This window comes from Caenorhabditis remanei, chromosome V (genome assembly GCF_010183535.1).
Source record: "Caenorhabditis remanei strain PX506 chromosome V, whole genome shotgun sequence".
NCBI lineage: Eukaryota > Metazoa > Nematoda > Chromadorea > Rhabditida > Rhabditidae > Caenorhabditis > Caenorhabditis remanei.
In genome coordinates, this window is record NC_071332.1 from 14,988,401 (window position 1) to 15,003,571 (window position 15,171).

Here is a 15,171-nt window from a genome sequence, read left to right on the forward strand (position 1 = left end):
TCACATCATAAGCTCTTCTGGTCGTCTGGCAGCTGCCCGGGAAATCATTAAAGCCCGTCTAGATCTCGTTTGATCTTCGAACTCATTTTTCCTGCTGATTTCCATTTGTTTGGTATTGGTTCTGATATTTCTCGACTGCTCAGTGTCAGACTGTGGAGATCGTCGGACTGATACCATCAGCCACGATTTTAAACCTCAAAGATAGTAAAGATCCTGACTATCTTGGATGCCGGATAGCACGGCCCGAAGTCTCCTTTTTGTCGATGTTTTTCACAGACTCCATCAGCTGAGTGCCCTCGACCGCTCACATCTGAATTCTGTTGACATGTCAACAACATTTGCTATGGAATTCTGACAATCTTGATTTCGGATAGCAGTCTTTTTGTCGTTTTTCTTCACCGATTCTTGTGTCATGAGTTGAGTGTCCTCTAGCCCATTAATTCCTCCGAGCTCCACGCTACCATCCGATTCTCTTCTTCTATACCCATTTGACTTTGATCCTTTGACCTGATACCCAGACAATCTCGAAACCGTCGTACAGCGTCCGAGGTGGAGGTGGTATCACCGGGAACAAAAAAAAGCAGCACCATAAGCATTCTGTGAATTGTCGGCGGGAACAGTAGTAGTTGGAGAGAGTGACGCCATGACGGGAAAAAGAAAATAATAACTATCAGCTATTTGAAAACACGGGTTTCACGTGGTTCCATGTCGGGACTACACGCAACTTCCGCTAATCTCTATATTTTACACGAACAAAATAAGCGGAGCAAAAACAGTGGTAAGAAGAATGTAAATGCTATTAGCACCGCACGCTTCTTATAACCTCGCTCTACCGGAACCCAAAAAAGTGTTTGAAATTGCGAGTCTTAGAGAAAAACATACATTTATCAAGGGCGTTTCAGTGGAGCGCAGTTGCAGGAACTATGCCCAGCTAATAGCCAAAACGGCTATTAACACTTTCTTTTAAATGAGCACCCATATGTATCCAAAATGAATCCCATCTTCCTTCACCTGTGTCCAGAAAATTGCCGTTTCTTTTTCTGATATCAATCTGGAAACAAACGACACGGTTGGAAATCTCTATTTTTCTGAATCAGATGATAACAGCACATCTTTCTCATAGTCCCTTTTGGAGAACGGTCCGTATTTCTTTGTGCCGTAGTTCTCGCTGGAAACAGGCTGCACGTTCGGAAACCTCTATATTTTCCCAATCTATCAACGAAAAAAATCAAAAAAATTTTCTCGGCACGCGGGATCGAACTTAAAACTAACTGCAGTCAACGTTGCTTAACTTGCCAGATCGGACGCGGCGACACGTCAACCCTTACCATGCGGCCACGGAAAATGCAGGCTGAAGAAATGAAAGAAATGGCGACCCTTCGGTCGACAGTTTCACGCCACTTTCCCGTGTTCATTCCCCTATGCTTTATCAGTGTTTTTGGCTCAGAAGGCGTCATTTTGAGAATTTTGAAAAAAGAAAAAGACGGGCATCATGCGGGGGAAATTTCTGATCTTTTGGTCCAACTTCGAAGAAAATCGGTCCAGTAGGAAGGGCTGTAGGATCGGCGACACACACACAAACATACAGAATCTGGTGTTTGTTAATAGTAAAGATACCGGGTTCCAGAAAACAAAAGTTTACATTCCGAAGGACCGTACCATTTTTCCGCCATTGGCAAATTTTTGAAGGAAATTTTTTTTCAATACTTTTTTATTTTTCATGAGAAAAAAATTCCCAATTTACTCGTTATTCCATACTTTCTTCATGATAGTTTAGTATATTTTTCGAAAGATTGAATGCATTTCTCAGCCTCCGGCGATAATAAACTTAATCAAATTTGAAAATAATTGAAATAAAATTCCTCCTAAAGACGGGTCAGTCGGAAGTTTAAAAAAACCTTTTTTTCTCAGTTTTGCAGCATTTTGAAAACCTCTGGCTTCGGACCTATTCTGTGCTGGAAATGTAAGAAGTGGTCAATATTAGAATAGCATTTCAAGAAAGACCAAACATTCAGCCCAATCCGGGTGTTTCAAAGAGGTTAGAGCCAATTGACTTGCTGTCAAACAACTTATACATAAATTCAAGAAACATTTTCATAGACTTCACATTCCAAACATCTTAAATCATATAACAAAATGTACATCTTTTGTCTATTTAGAAAAACTCTCCTTATATCTTCCGTTCTTATTTTCCTAATTTGCTGAACTAGGAAAAAAAGTTTAGTTACTTTTCATATGATAATTTCCCTCATCTCTGTATTGACACATCGAGCTTTACACCCACAGGATTCACACCTGAACTAACTAAACCGAGGTTTGATCCCGAAAGTCTCAACCTCTGTATAAAACTGTGCCTTTTCTTTCAAAGTTGACATTGTTTCATAATGCTGCTCCAACTTTTCTGCACTTTTCAATTATTTCTGACTTTTACCAACGCACAAATCACTCACGATTTGAATTGCTCTACATACTCTCCAAGTAGTGGTGTAAGTATTTAATCTCTTTATTTTTTTCAAAGATTTTCTAGTGGTCTGACTGAAAATTTCAGTATATTTACACATGGAGAGCGGTTTCCTGTTCAAATGTTCTCTCTGATTATCTCTGTGAACTCTATTATCCCAGTGTGAATGGTTATCCAGAAGAAGGATCAAATGCTAGCCGTCCTATTCAGTGTTACACTCCCGGAATTTCATCAGCTCCTGCAAATGGAGATGCTAAAACAGTGGCGATTGCTTACTGTCCCAAAACTTGTGGATACTGTTGTGAGACTCCCAAATTCAATTGTCAAAATAAGAATCGTAAGAAAGTAATAACACCTCTCTCATCCAATTATCCTATTCCATATTCCAGAACGCCTTCCCTGTCACACCATCACAAAACTCCAGTGTGAGTCGCCAAACTGGCGTGACATACTTGCCGATGATTGCGCGTCTACATGTGGATTATGCCCAGACAATACAGACCTCTGCAACGATTTGAATCCAGACTGTGCGAATGCTCCAGAAGTCTGCACGAACCCTCGCATGGAAGATTTCGTGAATAAATACTGCAGGAAGACTTGTAATAGATGTTTCAATCAGAATACTTCCACAACTTCGAAACCATCAATTGGGAAATGATCTATTTATGTTATATGAAAGTCTGATTACTGTAGTTGAAGTAAGAAGAGATGTTGAATAAAGGTTTTGATTATTTTTTTTGTTGGTACATGAACTTTTTCAAATTCAGAAGTTTATGTTTTTAATACGAATTTAATGAAGCGTATACGACTATGTGCACATACTGTAACAGTGCGCATCCCTATCCGATCTGGTTTTTGATAATTCTTATGCTATTTTGCTCCAAAACAATTGATAGAAAAGCAAAAGGAGGAAATTAATGATCTGATATTGAAAAAAAGACAACAAATATGGCCTTGCTTCAAAATAAAAAAGAATAACTCGAAATGAACAAACGTCGTGCGATTTACAAACTTTTGATATCCAACATAGCCTCACCTCTGGTGCTTGTTCAGCTGTACAAACTCTCATTGGTTTCATCCGTTCGATCATAAACCCCGTCAACAAAATTACGATACTTCTAATGCAATTTATTTAGTTGTTTATCCGATATCCCTTAAAACAATCTCTCAAAACTTGGCACCGAATAACCCGCAAAACTAACCATCTGAACAAACAGATGGAGACGGATCTGTAATACTTTAAAAGCAGACCGTAAGTAACAGTTTTTCAGACTTCTGATAATGCTTGCGTTGTTTTCAGTACTTCTCTCACTATTGGTCCCGGCTACCCAAGCTATAATTTCCGGAGACTTTAATTGTACTGCTTACAATGGAACTAGTGTAAGTTATTCAAAGAAATTTCAAAATTGAGACGAATAATTGCAGTTCGTGTGGACACCATCAGCTGTTGCTTGCCAGAATGTTCTATCTGATAGATATTGTGAAGCTGCCTACCCAACACGGTCTTATCCAAATTACCCAACAGAAAATGGAAACGAAGAAAGACCACTTTTATGTTATACTCTTGGAACTGCCACTCCATCCCCAGTCAATAACGATGCCAAGTCTGCAGCAATCACCCATTGTCCGAAGACCTGCGGACTGTGTTGTCAGACCACTGCGTACAGTTGCAAAAACCTTCAATGTAATTGTTTTGCATTTAATGGACCTTCGTATAGTTTATTGCTTTCAGTTCCTCGCATCAATTGTGCTACAGTAACCAGAGCCATGTGTCAATCAGTGACGTGGCGCCAGATCCTTGCCGACGATTGTCCAGCGGTATGTGGGTTCTGTGACCTCAACGGATGTATCGATGCGGTGGTTGGTTGTGATAATGATATCTCGATTTGTAATGCGATTGGAATGCAAGAGTTCGTGAATAAGAACTGCCGTAGAACATGTAACAGATGCTCAATTCCGACTCCGAATCCATGTAGCGGAAGATAAATACATATATAGTAAACAATCTATTTTAATGAGTAGAATAAATCGTGGAAGTTGGATAAAATAGTTCAAATTTTATTAGTATCTAGGGGAAAATGCAATATTATACATCAGTCCTCATCTTCCATAAATAACTTCCTCCAAAATCTTGTTGCTATCTCTAATTTCTTTCATAAATGCCCATCTCCCTTTGTGGTATTCATCTCTCATCTCACCACGTGGGTATCCGATACGGTAGTGGCGTTCAGGAGTCTCCAAACTGTATGGTTCCCATTCCACGGGACCTTTTCCATTTGGATTGCTGAAAACCATCTGTTGTGGAACAGTTTGAATTTCTTTTTAATGACTTACCCATATTTTGCAAAATTTGTATACATTGTTGTCATTTTGTCAATCATCTTCCAATCCGCCTCATCTGGCTTGAATTCACTGTATAGTCCTTCTCCGAGAACATAACGGAGATCTGTGCAATGAGTTGGCCCAACAAATGGCATCATCTCTTCAAGACCACCAAATCCGGAGGGGTTCACGTAGTCAAACACGTAGAGCCAAACATTGTTACCGTACTTTAAACTTGCTTGAGCTGTGGCAATTGCACCTCCATTGAAGATGGTATCTCCAAGGAACTGAAATTTGAAAAATAAGGTCAGAGACTGATAGTGCTGAACAAAACATACATCAACTAGTCTCTCCTTCATCTTCTTCTCATCACCGTGTTTCACTCCTTTAGTATAAAACTCATAAACTCTTTTCCTCGTTTCCTCGAACTTCTCTCCTGTATCTTCTTTATACGACGCCCAAATCATTTCCGTGAGAATCACATCTGCAGGCCTCGGGTCACCAGTAAGTGAGAAAAAGAGTCCCTCGTGCTCAGCCACTCCAACCATCCCAGATTTCTTTGGCGCTTCTTTCCTGAGCTCATCCAATGGTTTCGGAAGAAAATCTCCATCCAAATTTGGTTGATAGATGAAGTATCCAGTGATTGGGAGTTGGTATCCACTCAGTTTATCCATCTCTTCAATTGGCTTGTTCTTCAGCCAATTCAGAATTTCTTTGGAGTCTTTAGACCCAGTGTAACCTATATGGCGAAGGTACTCAATGCATGCTTTGGCTTCATTTTTAGGTGTTCTGCAAGCGAACTCAGTGAGAGCATTTCCAGACATTGGAACCACTTTGTGGAAGAGATCTGAAATATTATAACTTGATTCTGTTTCCAAAAGTTCCCAAATCTCACCTCTTGAGTGGGGACTCAATGACAGCAGATCCACACTAACTCCTCCTGCACTCTGTCCAAAAACAGTCACATTATTTGGGTCACCACCAAAAGACGATATATGTCTCTGAACCCATTTCAGGGCCAATGTCTGATCCCAAAGCCCAAAATTTCCACGGCATTCGTCATCTCCAGTAGTGAAGAAGCCAAGAATTCCAACTCGATAGTTGATGGTTACCATGATCACATCTTTCAATGGGAGTGTTCTAAAACTAGGATATTAGCTCAGGTACATTTGATAAAAGCAGTTACCCAGACACCGAATAGTCACAGTAATCTCTTGAAGCGGACAACTCAAAACCTCCGCCGTGAACATAAATCATAACTGGCCGCTTGTTTCCAAACTCCTGGGATTCCCAGCGTGGAGCGAACACATTCAGAGTAAGACAGTTAGCCTCATCAGGAATATCTGGTTTTTCGAATTTAATCATTTCTGGAAATGCACCGGACTGTGGACATCTTGGACCGTATTTCGTGCAATCTTTGGTCTCTGTCCAGACACCAGCAGGTACTGGTTTCTTGAATCGAAGCTCTCCAACGGGAGGCTTCGCATAAGGGATTCCAAGATAGCCATCCACGATTTTGTCGTCCTGAAAATGAAAAATATGAGATCAATTCGCAATTGCCGGTTTAATCTGCGGTATCAATCAATCGATTTTGTTTCTCTTCCCCCGTCTCTGACCACTAATTAACTGAGAAAAATATTGAAAACCTTTCTGGTTTCTTAGTTTTTCAAAACCGGTAATAGTAATCAACAGGCTTAAACCGAAAACAACAACTCACATGTTTATAAATATTCCCTCTGATCGGACCACACGACGCATCCAACTTCTCCGGGTGTACTTCTCTCTCCAAATGCGACAAGTGTCCTCCCATCGTTGTCTTCTGTATTAATATATAACCACAGTTCGTCTCTTTTTATACCCTCTTGTCCTCATCGTGTGACCCGCGTGGTTGATAAGAAACCTTCACGGGCAAATAAGATTTGATAAGCGATGAAAGGGATGAAAAAACAGCCAAGTGTGTGTTCTCCTTGTAGCCATCAAAGACTAGAGACACTACACTGCTAGACATAAATATAGAGCCATTTGTGCTTATTGACTAGCTCACAAAAACTTCAAGTAGTTTTCAGAATGGCAAAAATATACACTTGTGAACTCCGAAATGCTGCATGCAATTAATTTGAACTCTGCTTCTTTATTTTTGGAAAAACTGGAAAAGTGTGAAAAATGGCAAATTTCGATTGAACATAAATATAGAGCCACTCACAAAAGTTAGAAAAATGGTAAAATCTCTTGATCAAAAAATAACATTTGGAATCTTTGACGACTTCATACAGTTTGAAATTTATGTTGGAATTTGGGAAAGCATGTCTTCCACGTGGTTGATAAGAAAGGCATCATTGCGATCAAATCAGGAAAATAGTTGTCTCGAAGAAAGAGGTACTAATGTAGTGTGTTATTCCGATCGTTCCTTGGTTCGATTATCGAATCAAAAACCACGACGCACCAATTCGACAATTTGATAAAAGTTGTATTACATTTCGAAGCAGACAAGCTCCCTGTAAAAACATGAATCACATCAGACTGCTGGCACAACAAAGTTAGAAAGTTGTGCTGTTTTTCGAACAAAAAGAAATATATAAAAGTTCGCTAATGATATACAAAATACGTATTGTCTACCACATAAATGTTTTGAGTTGGGTCATTCAAATATTATTCAAGACATATCATTTCCTTATCATTCTTTTTTTGTCTGATTAATGAATACCTCATACCTGGCAAGTCCAGATTTTCTTTCTCGAGCATTCAGCTTTATCACTTTTATCGAAGTCCCCGTTCAATGGTTTGGTGTCTATTGTATCCTGTTTCAAATTCCTGAATCTATGAAATCTGTCAAATTTAGTATGCTAAACTTACTCTTTTGGACGGTATGCTTTGACTTGACCATGAGTTTTCTGACTTGCCCATTCGTCCTTGTTCCGGCTTTTGCTAGATGGGTGTGCTGAGTCAGTTCGGAGTGAGAGCTGAGATCCAGTATTATTTGTGCACCGCGTTATTTTCAGGTGAGTGTTGGAGAATTGTAATCCGAAAATAGGAGAGTTTCCAGCGGTTAACGTCTCAATTGTTTCACTTGTGGAATATCGGTACTTTATATTGTATGGAAAAAATCGATGGTGGCGGGTTTTTCGAGTTCCTTTTTTCATTTTTAATTACTCAGTGAGCCTCACTTATTTTATTTTTCCATTTTGCTTCACTCCGAGTAAGACATGGGCGATACAAGAGTTACACAAGGTGAAACAAAAACTTATCTTTTGCATACCAATTTTAATTGATTCTAGAAAATCACCAACCTTCCTGCTTTTGTACTTGAAAGCAACATCTTCATAACTGAATTGGATTCGTTTTTAACTTATGGTGGAATCATTTTGTTTGAAATTATAATTATAAATGAGATATTTGTATTTGGCTATCTGATAGTTATCAATCTTGAGAAAAGTGCCAGAAAAACTATGATATCCAAAAGAACCTACGACATCCAGAGAAGGTTTTTGAGAGCATATTGATCCAGGTAATCCTTTTTCATGAACAAATATTTCCTTAAATAAAATCAATTCAGATTGCAACTCCCTTATCAGTTCTTGTCATACCTCTTTTTTTATTTTGGACCAGCTATAATTTTCAACATTTACAATCAAGTTATGAACAACTTCCTCACCATTACTATATCTCTACATGGATTTCTGTCAACTATTATCATGCTTTATATCCATACTCCATACCGAAACTTCTGTATCCGATTATTTTCAATACGATCAAAGAGACCCGTGAAGCAGGAAATACCGAACATTCAGAAAAATTTGAGGCATCGGAATTCTCTATGTACAGTCAATACTCAGAGAAATGTTAACATTGGGTTTCATAATTTTTGACTACGGCTAAGAAGATCATAAAGAAATAATGAGATAAAGTTTTTTGTCACGTTTCATTTTTTCGAAAAACTTTGTATTTAGCTTACTGTAAAAACATGCGCTTTGCCTTTTTTTTTCAAACTTCCTAGTTACCTGCTTTTTCAAAGACTAATGATGTGTCTACGTCGACAAAAAAGAAGTAATTAGTCACCAAGAATAACACGTCTTAAAATTTCAGTTTTCGAATTTTCATAACGAGAAAAAAGAATGAATTACTTCAATACTCCAGATTTTCTTTCGACATTCTATAACATAATTATTTTCATTGAAATTCCAATTCACCTTTTCGGTGCCTATTGTATTTTATTCAAAACTCCGCCAGTGATGAAATCGATTAAATGGAGCATGCTCAACTTGTTGGTATGGAGTGTTTTACTAGATTTGACCTACAGTATTTCGCTTCGTCCGTTTATGTTGTGGCCAGCTGTTGCTGTATATCCCATGGGATTGCTCTCGTACTTGGGACTCCCAGCAAACTTTCAGTTCTATGTTTTGTATTCTGCATTTTATTGTAAATTATTATCGGAAATTGAATGCTCAAAACAAGTAAGAAAACATTTTTCAGGTCTCGGTGTATCGATAGTTTCAATATTGGAAAATCGATACTATCTACTTTTTAAACAGAATACGTGTTGGCGTCGGGTTCGTATCCCATTCCTGTTTATTAACTATTTTACGGGACCAATATTTTTCTCTCAATTTTTCATGACTCCTATGAATCAAGAGTTAGCGCTGAAAACTGTGCAGAACGTAAGAACCAACATTTATTTTTAAATAAAGATGTTATATTACAGAAATTTCCCAATATCCCTCAATTATTTCAATTCAATTCAATATTTGTGATAGACTCCCAAGTCGGATATATTTTCAAAAGTGTTCTTGTATTAGGAGCTACAGTACTAGCGGAAAAGTTTTTGTTCAGTTATTTACTGATCACCAATCTTCAAAAAAGTGCGATGACGTTACGCTTATCTCGCACCACAATCGCAGTACAAAGGAAGTTTTTGAGGGCGATTTTGATTCAGGTTGACAATTTTCCGATTGTCTCATTGAAGCAAAAAACAAGTTTTATAGATCATAACCCCTATTCTGATTCTACTATCTCCAATGTTTTATATTGGTCAGGCTATCCTTCTTCAGATTCATATCCAAACCCTTAATAATTTCTGTGTCATTACTTTTTCTCTACATGGATTAGTGAATACTGTTGTCATGCTATGCATTCATGAGCCTTATTGGAGGTTCATAGTCAAAGTTTCTCATTGGAATTTTTTGTTTTCGAGGCACAGTACTGCTCCAACTAATACAAACTACTTGAGTTCAGCAGCTGATTCTGGGGCAGGGCGATTCCGATATGGTCACCTTCAAAAGTTTTAAATGAATTTTATTTATGTTCATCAACAAGTTACAACTCTGTGAGAAAAAAGATCTGAAAAGTATTTTGAATCCTCCGTACATTCGTTACAAATCGTGCACCTCCGCGAGGGCTTCAAATCCTTTCGAAGATATTCATGGCCGTTGGCAGATAATATCTTTTATCTCGTGAAAAGGAAAAATTGATCTGATGTATTGAGATCAAGATTTCAATAAAGCTAGAGAAGGAGAGAGAGGAGATATATGAAGATAAGCAAAGAATAATTCGGAGAAGGCATGATCACGAAGAAAAAGTGTGATTTGTGTTATATTTATCAGTAGTTTAGGAACATAGCGAATTCCATAAACGTGGTAAAATGGACATACCGTAAAACTAGTAATAGAGGAACACCCGCTGGCACGAGTTTGGAGCATCCAATCTCGGTTGCTTTTAAAGATATGAACATGTTTTCAACTGAAGAATTAGTCTTAGCAACTTTTTGATATTTCCTTTGAGAACCGAGATATGTATACCGCTGCGAACAGGCACAACTAGGTGCGCATCTATTACAGTTTTTAAGGTATGATGTAAAAAACTGGAATCAAGTTTGATTTTTTTTAAAAGATATTAATTTAAAAAATATTTTATCGCAAGAACACATATTCATAATGATAAATAATTCTTACTTGGAAAACATGGCTACCAATAGTAAACATGGCTACCAATAGTAAAAAATAGCTATCCTGCGTTCCCCCCTAAACGTGCTCCAAACGTAAAAAGTTCGAATAACTACCAGATCCCTTCCTTTTCATCCGAACTATGGTCACCCCTCGTAGAAAATCGTGCTTGCGCGCGATGGCTACAATCCGCCGAAGGTGTGTCTAAATGTATGTAGCATGGTCGAAGTGAATGAATACATCTTTTTCAACTGATCTTTTGCGGAAGGCCAAAAAGCCAAGAATGATAGAACATGTTGACAGAGGATTTGTCAGCAAATACGCAGAGATACCGGCTTTCATTAAAGAGATGAAATCAGGAAAACGGGGTGACCTGTTCTTGCGCATATAGTTTGTGACTATATTTGCGACATGTCAGTCTGAACCGATTTGAAAATTTCCGACCTGGCCCGGGTTTCAGTACAAAAATTGAAATTTTTCGACTTTTAGAAATTTTTTTGCAAAAAAGTAAAATTTTTTACTATGTAATAGTAAAACTGTAGTGTAATATTTTAATGAAAATTTCAAAAATTGTCAACAAATTTTGTGAAAAAAATTGTGCATATTTTTCAACGGCCGGGCCGAGTTTTCGCAAGTATGTTCTTACACCTTGAATCTTGGTCAGCTTCAAAGCCTTAAGATGTTACATTGTTTACAGAAACGAGATTAGAGGAAGTGAGGGTACGGTGTCTGTGAAAACTTTGACAAGCTGATTTGTTTTGCTCGCTTTTGGAACTCGGAGAAACAGAACTGTTTTAAAATGGAACTCTAGTTCTGGCTTTGAAAATGCATATTGGGGTTATCTAATATAATTTTATTCTATTTTTTGTTGACTATTAAATAGACAAAGACTATATCTCCATGAAATAAGTGGTTTAGTCGAATTTTCTCCACGAAACTTTTTTGTAATTCTTCTAAAAAGTCATGAATGCAAACTCCTCTCCATTCGAACTAGAATTGAATTTTGTCACAGTTCCATTTTACCGAGTTCCAAATTCTAACTCAAGAAATCATAATTGCGAAAAGAGTATGACCATTGTATGAAACCAATTTTGTAACCACATAAAAATATTCAAAAATCTCTGAAGCTCAATAATTTGTGAGTTCAAAACATTCAAGACAAAACCACGGTATAAAATTTTTCTTTTTCACAAAGTCATTAACTTCGGTACGGTTCACCAGACTCCGCCCATACTTCGTGAAGTGAAAACCATTCAATCTCTGTGCGGTTCGCCTAGGAAATCTCGGCAAAGTTTGGGAAATGTCCACTAGCGTTAAATAGTGTGATAGAATTAGAAAGTTATGAGAATTGTCTACATGTATTCGTGAGCACAATTTTCTGCTTCCTGCTTTTAACTTTTAGTAAGATACATCTCTTGTCGTCATGATGTTACGTTCTTTATGTGCAAGTAATATTGTACGGAGTGTTTGAAAGTTGTCAGATAAAATGAAACATTTTTATGGCCAGTATGTAGTTTTGCACAGTATGGCACAGTATGTAGTTTTCGTAGTTAAAAACATAATTTTTCATACATTTATCGTTATGCCGCCTAAAAAAGGCCAAAAGTTCATATAAATTCTCTGTTTATTCACGCGCGCATGCCGTATGCGACAAGCGGCTTTCTGCAAGGAGGCATGCTGCCATTGGTCAAGAAGGCGGGAGATGATCACGAAGACTTTTCAATCTCTGCCCCTTATCTCGCATATAAAATGAATTTGAATTCCTGGAATCGCTTCCAGAACGATGAGACAAGATATTCAAAGTTTGAGGGGTCTTGCAATTATATTTGTGTTCCTTTACCACCTCTATCCATCAGTTTTTGTGAATGGCTTCCTTGGAGTTGATATGTAAGTGGCTCGAAAAACTGAGCAACTGCACAATGTGAATGTTCCAGATTCTTTGTCATCTCAGGATACCTCATGGCAAAAAACTTGACAAAATTCAAACTAAAGAAGCTATCCGATTTTTCTGGATTTTACTACAGAAGATTTAAAAGAATTCTTCCTCTTTACTTCCTTGTTGTATTTATATCTGTGGTACTTGTGCATCTTTTCTTGGGAGACTTTTGGTGGAGAATCAATTGGAGGTATTCAATAGCTTCATTGTTTTTGGTAACGAATCAAGTTCTCATTCATGATTCGGCGGATTATTTCAAGCATGTAAGTGACTGAATGAGAAATCTACAATGAAAACTCAATTTTTCCAGTTCTTAGCCGACGAGAAGTCTCCAAATGTCTTCCTTCATCTATGGTCTCTGGGAGTTGAAATGCAATTTTATCTCATTGTTCCATTCATTTTCTTTGCTCTTCAAATTCTCAAAAGTGACATTTTAAAACTGATTGCTGTTTTCCTCACCAGCATCATTGGTGGAATTGCGTTCTCCCTCATCAATGCTCATTTCGCATTCAACTTCATGGCTCTCAGGTTATGGCAGTTTTCTGCAGGCTTTTGTGCACTGTTTTGGAGCAAAGTGTTCGTCAAGAAGCTTCCCGAGAAGGTGGAGAACCTAAAAGTTCGAGCAATAATTGAAAAAGAAGATGTTGTGACTACTATTCTCTCAATACTGTTCTTGTGTATTTTCCCAAGCGGTATCGATAAACAAGTGTTGAGACCATTAGTTACATTTGCTACCGGCGCTTTGATTGTAGCCGAATCTCGAGACAACAAGGTGGGACTGTGTTAAATAATATATATATTCAATAATATAGTTTTCAGCTTCTCAAATCTGACATGCTTATATACATGGGCAATATTTCCTACATTGTGTATCTCGTTCATTGGCCAATCCTTTCAATTTTCGCTATCAAAACAAACTTCCAATGCGATCTTCTTGTAACATGTGAGTCCAAATAGCAAGCGCCTAATTAAAATTTTGCCAACCTGAATCATCGGATTACACGTATAATTTTTTCAGTGCTCACTCTCCTTTCATCAGTCTTCCTACACCATCTTTACGAAAAACAATACCTAAAGCTCTCCTGGAAATACATATTTCCTCTTGTCTTCTCTCTAATAGCAGCCAACGCCGGTTTGCAATATAGCGTCAGAGAACACACAGGATTCTGGGAAAGATCTTATCCACCAGAGCTTCAAACAATCATTGATAACAATAAGGGCCTTCAAGACTATTGGGTTCGCGTTCCAGATAAAAATGATAAATGTGTCACCACAGATATGAAACATCCTGATCAAGCAAGCCGTGGGTATGAGTTCTGCGAATTTCCGGTTGGTCTTGTTTCTCATTTCGTCAATTCAGACATCATTTGTTTTCAGCGCGGGAAAGGAAATATTTCGATAATGAATATAGGAAACAGTTATGTCAAGAATCTCAACGGGCACATCCGCTCTCAATTCAATTACAACTTCTCGGACTACAGGTTTTTATCAATTATTGGTAAGGTGCTACTACGGTGACTGTGAACCCCAACATAGAAGTTTTCAGCCGGATTCGGAATCTATTCGGATCCATTATCCGAGTATACGGTGGAATTGTTCAAGGAGCAAGTGAAGAAATATAAACCTGATGTATTGTTTATTACTGCGAGGTTTACTCAAAATTGTGTTTGATTTTAATCTCATTGGTTTGATTTCAGATTCTCGGACTACATCAAAATACCAATCCAGACAAATGATACAATTGTTCAGCAAATAAACGAAAACATTAAGTACTATGAGAAGTTTTCAAAAAAAGTTTATATTTTGGGATCTCTTCCGTTATACAAGTTGAACTTTATCAACCACTTTCTGCAATACGCAATACAGAAGCCTGAGGACTTGGAACAACTTCATTTGAATCAAAAACTAGCTGATGAAGAGAGAAAATATGCAGTGGAGAGGTTGAAAATGATCAAGTGTGAGAGGTGTAAAGTGAGTTAATACTTGAACAAAAATACTCATTTTTCTTATAAAAATTTACAATTTTCAGATCTACGATTTGAGCCCAGCATTCCTTGAAAAAGGAAAATACTTGTCGTTTGATAGGAATACAACACTGACCTACGTGGACAACTCGATTCATTTGACTGGTCCAGGACTGGAACTTTGTGATCCAATATTTTCGAAATTAGCTCAAGAAATCATGAACAGTTTTTGATCTCACTTATATAGGTAAAACATCTTCTGTATATACTTTGAAATTCTCTCTTTTACTCTATTTCGTGACAGGACAATATATTTGCTTGTAATTAGTTATTGTATTGATGACACAGGTACAAGTTGTGAAAGGAGTTTACAGGTTTTCAAAAAGCTGACAAAACCTATTCACAGTGTTGTTTTTTCATCTTGCCCACGCCATTGATAAAAGCACCAATGTGACTTTGTAACGATGTTGGCCAGATGATATTTTGGAACTCTGATTTCCTTGAATGTCAATTTCACAACGAATCCTGGAAATACGGTTGAAAAACAATTTC

At 37.7% G+C, this 15,171-nt stretch overlaps 5 protein-coding genes across 5 annotated transcripts; 3 read left to right on the forward strand and 2 right to left on the reverse strand.

The window, feature by feature from the left end:
- Nucleotides 1-2,384: 2,384 nt before the first annotated feature.
- Nucleotides 2,385-3,119, forward strand: GCK72_020192 (uncharacterized protein; the record flags this gene model as incomplete). The annotated part of the gene is made up of 3 exons (XM_053733433.1): nucleotides 2,385-2,486; nucleotides 2,549-2,798; nucleotides 2,851-3,119. The coding sequence occupies 3 exons, from the start codon at nucleotides 2,385-2,387 to the stop codon at nucleotides 3,117-3,119; spliced, it is 621 nt and encodes a 206-aa protein (XP_053582346.1).
- A 623-nt stretch (nucleotides 3,120-3,742) lies between these two features.
- On the forward strand, nucleotides 3,743-4,447 carry GCK72_020193 (uncharacterized protein; the record flags this gene model as incomplete). Its single annotated transcript, XM_003116191.2, has 3 exons — nucleotides 3,743-3,841; nucleotides 3,887-4,145; nucleotides 4,194-4,447. 3 exons carry the CDS (start codon nucleotides 3,743-3,745, stop codon nucleotides 4,445-4,447), a joined length of 612 nt encoding a protein of 203 aa, XP_003116239.2.
- Nucleotides 4,448-4,561: 114 nt separating this feature from the next.
- GCK72_020194 (uncharacterized protein) lies at nucleotides 4,562-6,593 on the reverse strand (the record flags this gene model as incomplete). The annotated part of the gene is made up of 6 exons (XM_053733434.1): nucleotides 4,562-4,745; nucleotides 4,796-5,070; nucleotides 5,122-5,630; nucleotides 5,679-5,923; nucleotides 5,970-6,307; nucleotides 6,501-6,593. 6 exons carry the CDS (start codon nucleotides 6,591-6,593, stop codon nucleotides 4,562-4,564), a joined length of 1,644 nt encoding a protein of 547 aa, XP_053582347.1.
- Nucleotides 6,594-7,488: 895 nt separating this feature from the next.
- GCK72_020195 (uncharacterized protein) lies at nucleotides 7,489-8,255 on the reverse strand (the record flags this gene model as incomplete). The annotated part of the gene is made up of 4 exons (XM_053733435.1): nucleotides 7,489-7,594; nucleotides 7,637-7,743; nucleotides 8,071-8,107; nucleotides 8,251-8,255. 4 exons carry the CDS (start codon nucleotides 8,253-8,255, stop codon nucleotides 7,489-7,491), a joined length of 255 nt encoding a protein of 84 aa, XP_053582348.1.
- Nucleotides 8,256-12,502: 4,247 nt separating this feature from the next.
- Nucleotides 12,503-14,852, forward strand: GCK72_020196 (uncharacterized protein; the record flags this gene model as incomplete). The annotated part of the gene is made up of 9 exons (XM_003116685.2): nucleotides 12,503-12,606; nucleotides 12,654-12,918; nucleotides 12,966-13,427; nucleotides 13,475-13,598; nucleotides 13,674-13,984; nucleotides 14,033-14,153; nucleotides 14,202-14,304; nucleotides 14,353-14,626; nucleotides 14,685-14,852. 9 exons carry the CDS (start codon nucleotides 12,503-12,505, stop codon nucleotides 14,850-14,852), a joined length of 1,932 nt encoding a protein of 643 aa, XP_003116733.2.
- Nucleotides 14,853-15,171: the final 319 nt, after the last annotated feature.